General features: G+C 42.9%; 1 protein-coding gene across 4 annotated transcripts; it reads left to right on the top strand.

The window, feature by feature from the left end:
• The first annotated feature begins 288 nt into the window (after positions 1-288).
• Positions 289-12679, top strand: ikbkg (inhibitor of nuclear factor kappa B kinase regulatory subunit gamma). 4 transcript variants are annotated; one of them, XM_080016029.1, is made up of 16 exons: positions 289-635; positions 1019-1163; positions 1547-1818; positions 2096-2170; positions 2328-2429; positions 3287-3451; positions 4007-4068; positions 4361-4408; positions 5157-5259; positions 5809-5924; positions 6937-7089; positions 8660-8732; positions 9825-9959; positions 10132-10268; positions 11306-11382; positions 11549-12679. In XM_080016029.1, the coding sequence occupies exons 2-16, from the start codon at positions 1025-1027 to the stop codon at positions 11743-11745; spliced, it is 1854 nt and encodes a 617-aa protein (XP_079872155.1). In that variant the 5' UTR covers positions 289-635; positions 1019-1024; the 3' UTR covers positions 11746-12679. The 4 variants fall into 4 exon arrangements, with proteins under 4 accessions (XP_079872155.1, XP_079872157.1, XP_079872156.1 ...); XM_080016031.1 differs by lacking the exon at positions 2328-2429; XM_080016030.1 differs by lacking the exon at positions 4361-4408.
• Positions 12680-17309: the final 4630 nt, after the last annotated feature.

The raw sequence follows: 17309 nt of genomic DNA, 5'->3' as shown, positions 1-17309 counted from the left end.
ATTTGTAAATATGTTAACGCAATGCAATGATATATAGATAGATAGATAGACAGATAGATAGATAGATAGATAGATAGATAGGTAGATAGGTAGATAGATAGATAGATAGATAGATAGATAGATAGATAGATAGATAGATAGATAGGTAGATAGGTAGATAGATAGATAGATAGATAGATAGATAGACATAATTAATTTACACAGTGTGTGTGTGTGTGTCCGCGCGCGTGCGAGTGGCGCAAAAAAAAAAATCACACCGTGTGACGTCACTTCTACCCTGCGGAAGGAGGAAGGGGGAATTCCTGAAACTAACAACAACCTCCACTTGCGTCGGAGCCAGTCCTTGAACAAGCCTTGAAACCGACCGACGAGGCGCGGCGGGGGACCAAGTGATGAACGGAAGACCCGCCGCTCGCCGCTACTCGCTATGTCCCGGGAGTTGACCCGCGCCTCAGAAGCTGACTGAGCCGGGGTTGACGAGCCGTGCTGCTGCTAGCCAAGCTAACTAACGAGCCAATACCTGTCAGCCGGCTATCAGCTAAGCTAACGTTAGCCACAGCTAGGCTAACCAACTGGCTGACCTGACTGACAGATCGCTGCCTGGCGCTTCCAACATCACCTCGAAGGGGACATTGGTGAGAGACTTATTGTACATTTTGCCTCTGTGTGTAAAGTGTGTTATTTTATCGGCGCTTCTTATTTGTGTTTTTTTTTGTCGTTAGCCGGGGTCTAGGTTTCAGCGTGGTAGTCTGAGGATGACGTCATGTTTTTTTCTGCTGCCAGAGTCGTGGGTTATATGGCGTGAAATAGCTGTAAATCCACAACAGACGAGTCACAAGGAGTGGTGTGTGGGACGTGTGCGCTTATTGACAGAAAATAACGCCATCTTGTCATGTGTTCATGGCCAACTGGAATGAAAGTGAAAGTAACTCCTACGCGCCGCTTTGTGACGCTTTCGCGCGTGTGTGTGTGTGTGTGTGTGTGTGTGTGTGTGTGTGTGTGTGTGTGTGTGTTTTAGGCCAGGATGGTGCAGCCCCAGCCGGACGGCTCCATGCAGTGGGACATGACGGGAGAGGAGTGCAGCGGGGGCCTCCGGGTCCCACCCGAGCTGGCTGCCAATGAAGTAGTGACCAGGTTGCTTGGAGACAACCAGCAACTTAGAGGTGCAGCCTATCTATCTATCTATCTATCTATCTATCTATCTATCTATCTATCTATCTATCTATCTATCTATCTATCTATCTGTCTGTCTGTCTGTCTGTCTGTCCTATCTATCCATTTTTCTATCTATTTGTCTCGCTATCTATCGGTCTATCTATTTGTCTGTCAATCTATTAGCCTGTCTGTCTATCTATGCCTCCCTACCCACCTTTTTGACTTAGTTAATTAAGCAATCCTTCTGTACTATTTTGCCTCAGTGACTCTGAGCCATTTAAAAGATTTGTTCACTATTCTTGCATCACAACTGATGACCTTCCTATCTACTCTCTTTCTCCGTCCCTCCCCGCCTCCCCCCCGTCCCTCCTCCACCTGCCTGCCCCTGCAGAGACTCTCCGGCGCAGCAACTTAGCGCTACGCCAGCGCTGTGGAGAGATGGAGGGCCTGCAGCGACGGACCAGGGAGGAGCGGGAGTTCCTTAGCTGCCGCTTTCAGGAGGCCAGGGCTCTGGTGGAGAGACTGGCCCAGGAGAACCACTCCCTGCACGGGCTGGTGAACGGCCCCAGCTTGTCCGACCAAAGCTCCGGCTCCGGCTCCAGCTGCAGCCAGACGGAAGAGCAGCATGGACCCTCAGTGAGGAACGGACCAGAAGGGCCGCAGGTTATCCAATGCCGCCGTCTTGTCATGTCAAGTCAAGTCACACTTTGTTTATAAAGTGCATTTCATACCAGGGCAACACAATGCCAATGTCTTTGGCTTCCAACGCTATCATAAAGGAGTCTGGGTGCACTTCTCATGATCAAACATTTTTGACATGTTGCGACAATTTCCAGTGGCCGTCCCTAGTTAGCACTATTAAAAAGTGTCATATTATGTACGACTCAGTATAAATAAACAAAAAGTATTGTTTCACTATCACTATCGTTGCATCTCTCAGACTTTAGATCAGCGACAAAGGAAGCGGGTGGAGGAGGCTGACCAGCACACACAGACCATGCCGCCTCGCAGCCTGGTAAGGGGTGTGTGTGTGTGTGTGTGTGTGTGTGTGCGTGCGTGCGTGCGCGCGCCTGTCTCTCAGGGTGGGAAACGGACTTCAGGACGTTTTGGTTTGTCTTGGTGCATTGCTCATGCACGACTTTACTGTGTAACGGGTGTGTTTGTGTGTCTAGGGTGATGCGAGTGTGCATAGCTCCATGAATAGCGCCCCCCCCACTCCCCCAACCTCACTTACAGAGCCTTGGGGAGAGAGGAGGCGGGCGGAGAATGGCCAGGTGAGCCCGCCCAGTCTGTCCTGATTCAACCAATAAACTCCTTCCGACTGCGTCTGCTCCCCTCCCGCTGTAGGGTTACTCTGTCCTCCACTTGGCTGTCTGCACTACTTTTATCTGGCAGTTGGTCACACTTTTATCCACTTTCCCCATCACTCACTAAAATGTTCCCTCTAGGGCTGCTATCGCATTCAAATGCATTGACAGTATCCTCTAAAATGTATTGGTACCATTTGTTATCATACATTCTGTGGCATTCGATGCAAAATTTTAATCCCAAAGTATTTTCGTTGAAAGCATTATATGACTTTACCTGGTATGTCCTGTATAAAAAAGATAACTTTGGAGTATTACTTCGGAACTCTCTCCATCTAATTATTTCTTGCAACATCCAAAAGGTGCCAATAATATTGTTAAGACATTTCAGGATTTAGGTCTGTGTGGAATAAGCTAAGATCCAGGGGTTTTCACACTTTTTTTATTGAACTGCAAACCACTGAAAATGAATGTCGTAACCAAAAGATGTGTTAATTCCAACAATTTTCAGGAAGAATTGGTGCATTTGAAAAAAAAAAAAAAAAATTGAGGGGTGCCAGATTTTTCAGAACCAATGTCCGGTTTTTCCAAACTATACCCAGCCCTCTTTCACACCAATTTCTCCACTTCTTGATCTCTTCCTTTAAGACTGGGTTCTGCTTTAGCGTCGATCGTGGGGAAAATACTAACATGTTGGATGGTTTTTGTCTGTTTGTTTTTGTCCTCCGGGTTGAGTTTGTAGTTTATGGACTTGATCGTTTCAGCATGCCTGTGTCCGTTGATTAGCCTCCTCGTTCAGGCCTTCTTTCTTCTTGTCTCCATAGCCCGCCGAAGGAGCAAATGACTTTCTGCAGCTGCTGAAGAGCCACAAAGAGAAGTTGGAAGAAGGGATGAGAGAGCTGAGGAGGAGGAATGATGATCTGGAGCGGGAGAAGGAGGAAGGAGACAAAGAAAGGGATCAGCTGAGGGCCAAACTGGCTCAGGCGCAGGTAACCTCTGTCGTTGTTGCTGCTGCTTCTTCTGCTGTGTGGACAGTCCTTCCACCGCACATGTAGTTGGTGATGTAAAGCAGGGGTTCCTCAAACTTTTTTCAATATGAGATAACATAAGCAGAGGACCCCCTCTTACGTATAATAATAAAATAAAATAATTTGATATTCAGCCTTTCTCACACTTCTACAAACAAATCAAATTAATGTATTAGAAATTTTGTATTGCACCATTTCCACCAGAGGAGATAATTTCCATATATATTGCATAAAAATCTTAAAAAAAAAAGTTTTAAACATGTACCCCTTCATAGGGCACAAGTTATAACATAAATAAATAAACCTTTTTAATATTTGTATTTTATATATATATATATATATATATATATATATATATATATATATATATATATATTATTTTTTTTTTTTTTATTATTATTATCATTTTTTTTTTTTTGCACCGAAGAAATAGTCACTGGCCCTTGGCTAAGGGCCATGGACCCCACTTTCAGAATCCCTGATGTAAATGACTCTTCTCTGAATGTCTTTCCCTAGGCATGCGGCATGGCTGAGGAGGTTCTCCAGCACCGCTCGGAGGCGCAGCATTCCTCTGACAGGTATGACCTGCTTTCCCCCTCCGCACACGGACGGTCAGGGACTAACATCACTAAAGCTGCCTGGAGACTACTTTGCTGCCGGTTTTCACGAAACTGCTACGGAAACTAATGCTGCTGCTTTTTGAATCTTAAAACGATAGGCGTTGTGCGGAAACTCCCCCTCAGCAACTCTCGACACGAGCCTGTTTTTAATTTGAATCTCTTCTGTGTTTTTTTTCCGAGGTACTTACTCTTGTGAGATGTTTGTTTCTCCCTCCTTCTCCCGTCTCCTCCTCCTGTGCTCTCTTCCCAGCTCTAGCCTGGCTAAACTCACAGAGCAGCTCCAGGCCACACAGGGCAGGTGAGCCCACAGCGCTGTGTGGCTTTCTGTCTCTTCATCAATGTGTGGATTGTGCGCCTGCCTGCTCTGCCTCTTTTGCTTTGTGCTTCCTCCATATCGCTGCCTCTTCTACCCACCTGTGTGAAAGATTAAAAAAATAATTATATATATATATATATATATATATATATATATATATATATATTTATTATTATTATTATTATTAATATTTTTATTTATTTATTTATTTATTTATTTATTTATTTATTTATTTATTTATTATTATTATTATTATTATTATTATTATTTTTTTTTTTTTTTTTTTTTTGAGGGGAGTGGTAATTTTCATCTTGTACTCCATTTATGTATTTTATTTGCTTTTTGTCTCGCTATTATATTGGACGGGTATGTATTAACAGAGAAATGTCAGTCAGTATTATATTATAGATATGTGTACTATGGTATAGTATCATATATATATATATATATATATATATATATATATATATATATATATATATATATATATATATATATATATATATATATATATATATATATATATATATATATATATAGAATACTTCCATGATGAAAGGAGAGCTGTAACAACCTCAGTCCTTGACTTTCAATTAGAATTCCATCTTCAGTTATTGATTTGAACATAAATTTAGTCCTTTAAGTCCAGTGCTCCCATGACCCCTGTCTCACCAGCGCATACACATTTCTATATATGTATCTAACTCTTATCTGTCCTGTTTGCTTGAAGGTATCGGGAGCTGAAGGAGAAACTGGACTACCTCCAGAGGAGTTCAGCGCAGCGGGACCGAGCCGAAGCCCTGCTGGAACAAAAGGACAAGGACTGTGCCCAGGTGTGTACGGAACTCCAAAAGAACTACTCCTTACCAGCACTGGACAATATACAGTTCATATGTCGATCATATCGGGTTTTCGAATATGATCAAAATACTTAAATTAATAATGTATAACTCTCACTTTCAATTGCTCATTTACCGTTTATATTTCCAAGACGTAACACTGGAGAATAGACCCAAAACATTCTTCCTTCCTCTGCTTTGCCGCATTTCCTGGCATTTTTTTTCCCCGTCTTTGACAAGGTGAATTATTTACCGATTTAGTTTACAAAATGTAATTAATTGAGCAACGTTCTAAGATTGTTGAATTTCAATTATTAGTCTTGAAACTTCCATGTTATGCAGTATATCCAGATCTATAATATGAATGTATGTGGTTGAGTTTCTCCAAAATTGATTAAAATCCCGTTCGGGATAGTTTGTATTATGGCCGTTCCATGTTGTCAAAATTGCCCGTGCAGAGAACGTTTACCGGCTCATTCTGTTCATTCTGTTTCATGGTTGGGAAAGTCAGCGGTTTGATTGGAAAGTGTTTTAATTTTGCAGCTCGCCAAGGACTGTGAGGCTCTGAAGGCCCAGGCAACGTCTCTGTTGGGGGAGCTGAAAGAGAGACAGAGCTCTCTGGAGAAGAGTGAGCAGGAACGCAAAATCATAGATGAAAAGTAAGTCTTGTCCTTTCTACTTGCCGCAACGTATATTAGGAATGCCTCTTGCGTCAAGGGTGTTCAAGGTGGGCGATATCAATTTGGGTATCAAAAGAAATTTCCCAACACTGTTCCTTTTGTGAAGGAAATGGCATTGACTTTTTGAAACCAGCCATTTAAATGTTATGCTTTTTATTTGCCAAATATTCATCTAACTCAGCTGGTTTCATCTGGGCCAGAAAAAGGCCATTTTAATGGTACCTGTCATACATTTATTGTCCTAATGTTTTAAACTAAAAATATTACATTATCATATTATTTTTATCATCCAAAAATCAAAAAATTCCTAATTTTGGAAAGGTTTGTGCTTATCACCTGGAGGATATCAAGTTGTGGTGAATGGTCTCTTGGATCTTCATTCCAGACCGAGTGCTGTTGTGGCCTGGTTCTGTTACCACCAGTCCAGTGATGTTGATGTTTTAAACTGAATTGTTATTACTGTATAGTTCTAGGCAAATCAGAATTGTATTATTCCATGTGTTTATATACAGTATAATATATTGTTCAACAAAAATCTTGAGCTCTTCCCATGGCACATTTAAGGTGCATTGTTTTTTTATGGAGGCAGTCTCTGATTCAACAAACATTCAAGATTTTTTGCATATTTTTTTTGCAGAAAACTTTTTTTTTTCAGTAGCTCTCCCACCAAACAAATCAACCAGCTCTTGGTGCGTCTTCTTTGATTAAAATACATCTAGTTTATCAGCTTTACATGCCATCTTTGGAACTTGGGTAAATGTTTACAATCGAGAGTCTATACAATTCTTCTGCTGTTTCACTTGTTTCACTTTCTACTCGTACTGAAATAATTGAATTACAGAACTTTATTATTTGTGTGTGTGTGTGTGTGTGTGTGTGTGTGTGTGTGTGTGTGTGTGTGTGTGTGTGTGTGTGTCTGTGTGTGTGTGTGTGTGTGTGTGTGTGTGTGTGTGTGTGTGTGTGTGTGTGTGTGTGTGTCGTGTGTAATCAGGCTGTGCATTAAGATGGAGGCACTGCAGGTGGCGGAGCAGGAGCTGGAGCAGCAGAAGAAGCAGCACCACGTCGCTGTGGACAAGCTGCTGCTCCAGACCCAGAGCCTCGAGGCGGCTCTCAAGACAGAACGCCACGTCGTCACCGAGGAGAGGTGGGTCCCAAAAGACAATCAAGACAACCGTTATAATTTTCAAGTCATCAACCGTTAGGGTATAATTTAAATGTTATTAAACGAACCTCCCAATGATAACAGTATTTTTTTTCAAAAATAAAAAACTCAAAATGCGCTGTTCCAAATGATTATGCACAACAGATTTTTAGACATTTTATAGGTTGTAAAGAACTGAAAATGATCATTTATTGAATTTGCAGCACAAGGAGGTCATATTTACTGAAATCAAAAGCTATTTCAATCAAAAACATCTTAACAGGCCAAGCTACATGTTAACATAGGACACCTTCTTTGATATCACCTTCACAATTCTTGCATCCATTGAACTTAGTTTCTGCTTGAATTTCTTTGCAGGATGTCAGAGTAGCCTCCCAGAGCTGCTGTTTTGATGCAAACTGCCTCCCACCCTCATAGATCTTTTGCTTGAGGATGCTCCAAAGGTTCTCAATAGGGTTGAGGTCAGGGGAGGATGGGGGCCACACAATGAGTTTCTCTCCTTTTATGCCCATAGCAGCCAATGACACAGGTATTCTTTGCAGCATGAGAAGATGATTTTGCTACGGAAGGCTCGGTTCTTCTTTTTGTACCATGGAAGAAAGTGGTCAGTTAGAAACTCTATATACTTTGCCGAGGTCATTTTCACACCTTCAGGGACCCTAAAGGGGCCTACCAGCTCTCTCCCATGATTCCGGCCCAAAACATGACTCCGCCACCTCCTTGCTGACATGGCAGCCTTGTTGGGACATGGTGGCCATCCACCAACCATCCACTACTCCATCCATCTGGACCATCCAGGGTTGCACGGCACTCATCAGTAAACAAGACTGTTTGAAAATGAGTCTTCATGTATTTCTGGGCCCACTGCAACCGTTTCTGCTTGTGAGCATTGGTTAGGGGTGGCCCAATAGTAGGTTTATGCACAACTGCAAGCCTCTGGAGGATCCTACACCTTGACCACCAGCAGCTTCAAATACCTGTTTGCTGCTTTGTAATGGCATTTTAGCAGCTGCTCTCTTAATCCCATGAATTAGTCTGGCAGAAACCTTCCTCATTATGCCTTTATCTGCACCAACCCGTCTGTGCTCTTAATCAGCCACAAATCTCTTCACAGTACGATGATCACGCTTATGTTTTCGTGAAATATCTAATGTTTTCATACCTTGTCCAAGGCATTGCACTATTTGATGCTTTTCGGCAGCAGAGAGATCCTTTTTCCTTTAATTGGGCTCACCTGGCAAACTAATTATCACAGCTGTCTGAGATTGATTTCAGTGATCCAAAGAGCCCTGAGACACAATACCATCCATGAGTTTAATCGAAAAACAAAAAATTAAATGTGTATGGCACTTAAATCTAATTGGTAAATAAATGCCCTAGTCACTATTTGAGGAAATACGGTATATCCCAGTATCGTATCAAAATAGTTGGTGTATTGGAAAACCTAAAGTATTGCAGTAATATCGTGTCATGAGATGCCTGGGGATTCCCACCCCAATGTATGAGTACTATTAACCAAGTCTTCTGGTGGATCTTTGTTTTCTTATTTCAGGAAAAAGCTGACACAATTGCAGCACGCCTACACGTGTCTGTTCAGGGACTACGATTCTCGACTGAAGAATGAGGTAAGTGTGTGCAGTGCAGTGTGCAGACAAAGACAGGCCTTCTTAGGAAAGCTCTAGACCAGGGGTACCCAATACATCGATCGCAATCAACCGGTAGATCGCAAAGGTAGTGCGGGTAGATCGTGCGCCATTCCAAAAAAAAAAAACATGACCAACATGTTGAATGTGCTTAATTTAGAGCTGCAAGGAAAGGACAAAACCGTGCTAAACGTGATCAGTTCAGTTAATGCTTTCATACAAAAAAATGCAACTTCTTTCCTCAAAGCTGCAGCGCCATGATTTGGGGAACATTCAAAACCTCACATCAGAGCTGGAGACCCAAGGGAAGGCGTGTGTGCAACTTGACAGTGCGCGCTACACAGAGCAGATTGAAAATTGTCTGTCAGACTTTGACAAACAGTTTGGAGACTCTGCTTTACTCGAGCCAATCGCTTCCTTTATGTGCTTCCCATTTAGGGGAGATATTGAGGTTGATTTACTCGCATCGACAATTGCAGCACTGTTTCACCTGAACTGGTCTGCAGTGGAGGAGGAGATGTTGACACTACAGGCTGACATTCAGCTCAAGTCCAGGGTTCATGGACAGTTTTAGAACTTACTCACAGAGGAAAAGTACCAAACATGAGGAAATGCCTCTACTCAGCTCTACTTATTTATGCGAGTCAGCCTTTTCCCACATGAAGATTATTAAGTCCAAATAGCATTCCACCATGACTGATGATCACTTGGAAGCTGCTTGAGGCTGGCTACCAGCAGCTACTGTCTGGACTATGCAACCCTGGCCGACTCTATTAAGTGCGAGTCATCAGAGTAAGGTAGTGACCATAAATGTATTTAATTGTATTGTGCTGTAAGGGTTCATGCAGTGATGCAAGGTACACCAGCATATATTGTGTATATATAAAGTATACTCAGTATATATCTAAACAAATATATTTAGCATTTTTTTAATGCAGGTCGATCATTTTGACCTGGTCATTTTATAAGTAGCTCGCAAGCTCGAAAAAGGGTGGGCACCCCTGCTCTCGACGGACTGTTTGGGCTGGACCATTTTTTAATCGGTTCACTTATTTCGTATCCTTTGCGTTTCAGGGTGGAGACCTGTGCAGTCGACTGGAGGAGGCGGAGCGAGCTCTGGCCCTGAAGCAGGACCTGATCGATAAACTGAAGGAGGAGGTGGAGCAGCAGAGATGCTCCCTGGAGACCATACCTGTACTCACCGCGCAGGTCCGTCACACACAGACCGCAGGGCCGCAAAGTTGATTTGAAATGGATGTGGGCCTGTGAATCACCATAGCAACGCTAGTCGCATAGCCCACTTCTGCCGAGCCCAAATGCTCAGCCAGATGTCCCAACAGGCAGCATGCAACTTTCACCTCTGTGTGTGGTGCGTGTCCAGGCCGAGATCTACAAGGCAGACTTCCTGGCGGAGCGCGAGGCCCGAGAGAAGCTGCACCAGAGGAAGGAGGAGCTGCAGGATCAGCTGACTCAGGCCCTGGCAGAGATCGACAGGCTCAAACAGGAGGGCACCTCACGGTAAATTCCCACGGCACCTCATCCAGGTTTATTTATAGACAGATAATGTCTGAAGGAAACCCTTTTCTATGCTGCGGCGGTGTCAAATCCAAAGTGTGGAATAAAGCGCGGGCTCTGATCAGATGCTGTGTCGTAGGTGTGTGCACTGAGAGTGAGCCTCGGGTGCATTCTGCTCTTTTGACCGCATCCTTTGCATTGGAAGATTAAAAACATTGAAAGCAGTACATTTCCCTATCTCCAAAAATAACTTTGCATCTGAAGCTTTGTGGCCATGCTGTCACCATCCTGAGAAACAAGTTCAAGGTGTTTTGCCGTCAAACCGCTTTTTATCTTTTATTATGCTAATCTGGAGAGACATGTTTTTCATCTCGTTTCGATTGTCCAATTGTAGATTGCAGACTGGAACATAAAATAACTTTAGTCCTGGAAGTTACGAGGCGGGGCTCCCATGGATCGGGCTTGTTGTTCCAGCACATCCCACAGATGCTCAATCGGATCAACCCCTAACCCCGACCATCCACACGATGTAGAAGAAAATGTTATTCATCAGACCAGGCCAACTTCTTCCATTGCTCCGTGGTCCCGTTCTGACGCTCATGTGTCCATTGTAGGAGCTTTCAGTTGTGAACAGGGTTCAGCATGGACACTCTGAGCCTTGGGTGCCCATGACCCTGTCGCCTGTGCACTGGTTGTCCTTCCTTGGACCACTGTTGGTAGGTACTAACCACTGCATACCAGGAACACCCCACAAGACCTGTCGTTTTGGAGATACTCTGACCCAGTCGTCTAGCCATCACTATTTGGCCCACTAAGTGGCTCAGATCCTTACGCTTGCCCATTTTTCCTGCTTCCAACACATCAACTCCAATAACTGCCTGTTCAGCTGTCAGTAGTTTTCATGTTGTGGCTGATCGGTGTACTGTCCAATGTCTCCATGGAATGTCCAGAATTTCACATTCTGAAATCTATAATAAGCATTTCAAAAGCATAATAAAACCTGCTTGCTGACTGATATTGACTATGTTTCTCTGATTCAGCGCCCGCATGGAGGAGATGCAGCAGAGGCACCTGGACGACTTCAGAGCACCGCGGCCCACACACATTACGCCACAAGGTGCCACAGAAAACACACGCTACCATTCTCTTGCATGATCAATAGAGCTACTAAATTATTATTATTTTCCTATTGCTGTCTTACCATGAGCATGTCGACATACATTGTTAAACATGTTTATATTAACCCATAGCTATCCCTCTTTTTACCTCTCCATCCGCATCAGTTGTGTTCCCTGGCCCAGTTTTCAACACGGCGCCTCCCCCATCCTCATTCCGCAATCAGGGTCTGCCGCAGGTGGGTGTGGGCGCTGGCGCCGGGGCCGGGAACGAGGAGCTTCCAGATTATCGCTGTCCCAAGTGCCAGTACCAGGCTCCAGATATGGACACCCTGCAGATACATGTTATGGACTGCATACAGTAGCGCATGAGCTTGGATCAAGAAACACACACACACACACACACACACACACACACAAAAGATGCATACAGTGGATGACCCCACTTGGACACACTGCTCAGTTCTGGTCAAGAAGGAAGAAAGAACAGGATGTGATTAAGTTGGTGATTAAGTTGCCATTGGACATAAAAGAATGGAATCCACCACCTGGGAGCAGAAGAGGAGCGCGGCGGGCGGATGATGAGCAGAATAAAGTCATTGTCATTGAAGTGTGCCATGTATTCATCTTCTACAGTGGATTTTGCATTTGCCCGCCCGACTCTTCCATCCCTCCTAGATTTTATATCCCCCTCACCCCCCATCGACCCAACGCCGCCATTTTCTTATGCACATCAGGTCCGACCCAATTTATGATCCCTCTCTGGTCCAGCGGAGTGTAGTGTGGTCGATTGAGGGTGTATAGCTTTTTATTTCTTTTAATGCATTTCACAATGCCACTATTGCACGCAACGGGATTACAAATTGGTAACTGCAAAATAATGAATAATACAAATAACAGTGGTGTTAAAGTAATACAGGGGAAAATCTGGAAAAAATAAAATGTGTTGTCAAAACTTGCCCATTTACATTACCTCAACACGGTGATGTATTCTGTATTAGAGATCGGTATACTCTATAAGTGTAGAGGAAAAGTAGCCCATTCTCATTGTTCTGTGCCTGTGTATACTCCTGATCATGACTACTTCTTACCCTTAATCAGAGACCCAGTCGCAGAAAGACGTAAATGTGTCCGTATCCCATCTTCTGTACTTTTTGAGCACCTGTTTATCTTCGAGAATGTAAGCACATTAAGGTTCCATAACTTATTGTGTGAAATTGTCTATTATTCATGTGCAAAGGATTTCATTTAAAAATGTTGTATTATTGCAGATATACAAAATAAATATTAGTAATTGGCTAGGGCTGTAACCTCATATCCCCTCCTCCCACACACCACGCCCACCCCACCTACCCCAGCCATTAAACCGCACCCTAATTATTTTGAGCTTCCAGTGAAGCTGGCATGTCAAATCCACCTGACCATAATCACACACCTATCGGTCAAAGGCTGAATAACCAGTCCAGCTGAGCACGTATGCCTATACAGGTCCATAGGCCCCAGTTCTGCTATTTAACTCACAAATCATAAGACAAGGAAGCAATGGATAAAATCTTCCCAAGGCAGTGTATGACTCTAGACTATGGCAATATTTGTGTTCGCTGAAAACCTTGCAAGCAAAGACAGCACACCAGTTATCATTGACACATAATGTGACTGAGTAGGAATAAGCTTACAACAATGCCACTGCAAGGTAAGCACACAGCACAGCTGAGTGCAGGTGTCAAAATAAGGCTCACTAAGCGAGCAAACTGCACACAGAACTGCAAAAGCCAACATATGATGAACTTGACGAACCGACTCACACCACAGTGACGCAATACACGTGATATGCAAACAGCATATCAAATAAACCCATCCACTACATAAGCAGCAACACACAATAGATAATACATGTCATACATACAATCAAATGGTTGCTGCCTTCAGAGGTTCTTGACTTCATTGCAAACTCTGTGATCAAGTCTTCCAAGTCCAGCTCCCTCACGAGCTCAGACTCGGTGGCCATCGAAGAGTGCCGACGGCCTTTTCGGACCCATGATTGCTCCGAGTTCATTTTTTTTTATCCGTGTCCGTTGCAAAAATGCCCTCTCCTTCGCAGTTGGACACAGGCAGTGTGACAAAAAAACGCAAAAAGAACGTTCGGGAAGGTTGCCTGGAGTCCAAAATGAGTCTCCTGTTGCTCAGTGGATCAGCTTGTCAGCCGAGACCCCGTCATTGGATATAAAGAGGGGAGAGTGCCAGTTTACGAAGACCGGTGTCATCACATCAGTCCATGTCAAATACGTTACCAAAGCGACCATTTATGTCTCCGTACACTGAACAAAAATGATTCATTGGATTTACTCAATTGAATTGTGGACATTGGCTGCACACAAATTGTTTGCTTTGGGAGCAACTGAGACAACTGTGTTGAATCAACAAAAGTTATTGATGTTGATACAAAGTTAACAGAATGTGATTTAATAAAGTTCATGGAATTTGATTTAATAAAGTAAATTAAACTATTTATCACTTTACTCCAACACAACTCAGTTATTTTAACAATATTTAAATTACGTGAAATTAAATTATAATTATGATTTTAAGTTATAAATCTATATATAAATATGAATAAATAATATTTATTCATATTCATATTCGTTCTATTCATATTGAAAATGTTATACAGTATAATATACTGTATAACATTTAAAATTAAGGAATAAGCAATTCATCAATATTATTGTTGTCTAATACATCTTAATTGCCTATTTTGTGATCATTTTAAACCCTAACCACTTTCATTTTCATAAAACACTATGAGACTTCTATTTTAAACCTTTAGTCCACAAACTGGATGTCAGGCACAAGTGTGTCCCAATTGGACAAAAAAAATGTCAAAGATTTTCCAAAACTGAATTCAAACCAGGCTTTTCTTGGTTTAAAGGCCCCTGTTGCAAGCTTACTGTCACCATCTATTTGGATCTTAAACATTACAACACTGCACATTTCGTTTGTTCAGGTTGTAAAACCGTTGGAATAACAAATATTAAATGATAATTTTCATTATTCAATACTTCAGAAATAATAAATCTTAAAAGACAATCTTGATTCCGCTGTATTTTTGGAATATTAGTCCGTTGGGCAACCTTTTTACTTGCATTCAAAAACACACACACACACACACGCACGCACGCACGCAAGCACGCACACACACACAAATAATAAAGTTCTGTAATTCAATTATTTCTGCATTGCAGTACGAGTAGAAAGTGAAACAAGTGAAACAGCAGAAGAATTGTACAGACTCTCTATTGTAAATATTTACTCAAGTTCCAAAGATGGCATGTAAAGCTGATAAACTAGATGTATTTTAATCAAAGAAGACGCACCAAGAGCTGGTTGATTTGTTTGGTGGGAGAGCTACTGAAAAAAAAACGCAGTTTTCTGCAAAAAAAATATGCAAAAAAAAATCTTGAATGTTTGTTGAATCACAGACTGCCTCCATAAAAAAACAATGCACCTTAAATGTGCCATGGGAAGATCTCAAGTTTTTTTTGAGCAATATATTATATAAAAGCACATGGAATAATAAAATTCAGATTTGCCTGGAACTGTACAGTAATAACAATTCAGCTCTCTTCACTGGGGAAGCTTCATTTTCAAGCTTTGAGCCTTTCTTCACAGTTCACCCTCATCCACCTCCATGATGATCTTTTGAATTGCTTTAAAAAAAAGTCTAGCGGCGCTTTGTAGGGCACTGCACGTTCAAGGCCTAAAAGAGTCCAAACAACATTGCAGAGGTGAGGGATCGAGATTCGACCGAGATCCTGAAGCGCGGCCGCACCCTCGAGGGCTATTCCCACGTCAGAGGGTTCGCTGCTGATCTTGTCTTTCACAACATACTGTAGATCCCGGCCGTCGTTCTTTTATGGCACTGAAGATATGGGTCTCAGCCATTTCCTAATGAGAAAGAAAAGATCTAATTCTTTAGTGATAGGTTCAATTTTTGTTTTTAAACTCAGACCTCATCTGTGTCATTCGGAAATACATTGATCAGCCACAACATTAAAATCACCGACAGGCGAAGTGAAAAACATTGATCATCTTGTTTTCCAATGACACCTGTCAAGGGGTGGGATATATGAGGCAGCAAGTGAACAGTCAGTTCTTGAACTTGATGTGTTGGAAGCAGGAAAAATGGTCAAGTGTAAGGATCTGAGAGACTTTGACAAGGGTCTAATTGTGATGGCTAGACGACTGGGTCAGAGCACCTCCAAAACACAGCAGCTCTTGTGGGGTGTTCCCGGTATGCAGTGGTTAGCACCTACCAACAGTGTTCCAAGGAAGGACAACCGGTGAACCGGTGACAGGGTCATGGGCGCCAATGGGCCCATTGAGGCGCGTGGGGAGTGAAGTCTAGTCCGTCTGGTCCGATCCCACAGAAGAGCTACTGTCGCACAAATTGTTGAAAAAGTTAATGCTGCTATGACAGAAAGGTGTCAGAACACACTTCTTATGGAGCTGTGTAGCCACAGACCGGTCAGAGTGTACATGCGTTCACCACTGAAAGCTCCTACAATGGCCATGTGAGCGTCAGAACTGGAACATGGAGCAATGGAAGAAGGTGGCCTGGTCTGATGAATCACTTTTTCTTCTACATCACGTGGATGTCCAGGGTTAGGGGCCGATCCAATCAAGCATCTGTGGGATGTGCTGGAACAACAAGCCCGATCCATGGGGGCCCCGCCTCGTAACTTTCAGGACTTAAAGAATCTGCTGCACCGTCTTGGTGCCAGATACCACAGGACACCTTCAGAGGTCTTGTGCAGTCCATGCTTCAATGCTTCAGAGCTTTTTTTTGCAGCACGGGGGAAGCTTCACAATATTCGTGGTTATTAGATGCTTTGATAAATCTAACAGACGGCCAGTCTCCCCTATTTCAGTGTATTCATCTTGCCATTTGTTCAGTCCTGAGAGCAAACTGTCTCTGCAGTTGCAGATGTGGTCATGAGCTCATTGACGGTGAAAGTCAGTCAGCATTTCTGAGTGAAATGACGGCTGGGAAGTCTTGTTGGGTGAAAAACTGCCACAGAAAATCTTGTAACCATCTGGTGTGAAACTTCGACCCTTCTTCTTCTCCCTTCCTTTCTCCATTTTTGTACATTTCGTACATTTTTTTTCTATTTCTCTATGCAATTGAATGGAAGGGATCCTCCAAAAATGATGAGCGGAGTCCACAGCAATTCCCACAGCAACCGTCAAAAGTCACATTCCCTCAAGGCTTGGTCACTGATGCAACTTGTACCTCAAAGCACAAACACAGTCATAGCTTTTAGATTCTATTGATCAAAATTATACAAACAATATCAGAGTAGAAAATCAGCAGCAAACAGTTAATTGCATAATAGGAGTTATAATAAGCATAGGACTGTGATAAACACAATACACAATACACAATACATACAGCCCGACATAAAAATAAAATGACAAAAAAAATGCATACATTTTTTTCTCCCATCGCGAAGGGCCCTTCCGCGCTCAGGGGCCCCCGGGCACGACACAGGCTGCGCTCTCAAGTCAGCTTCACCATTGGCCGCTGACGTATATCGACGGTATGCGTCTGCGCGTCCGCCATATTGGAGCGGTCAAGATCCGCTAGTAAACGAATACGTGTGTTGAGAGATGCAGACTCCTCTTCCAAACCGACTGTAACTCGTTTAATTTTGAGCCGATTTTCATGAATTCCTTTCTTTTTATAAACCTGAGAAATTTAACTCGACGAGGGTTAGATATTTGAATGAATGAATAATCAAATCAACGAACTCCTCAAATAAACAAGACCATTTTTATTCCCCAGACTCCACAGAGTTGGACATCCAGTCAGTTCATCCCTGCACCCCAGTGCACAAACACAGACACAAACGCAAACAGTGCACAAACACAA

Source organism: Zeus faber (genome assembly GCF_960531495.2).
Source record: "Zeus faber genome assembly, chromosome: 15".
NCBI classification, from domain to species: domain Eukaryota; kingdom Metazoa; phylum Chordata; class Actinopteri; order Zeiformes; family Zeidae; genus Zeus; species Zeus faber.
Note: the sequence above shows the minus strand (reverse complement) of the source record. Positions and strands in the feature narration are given on the sequence as shown.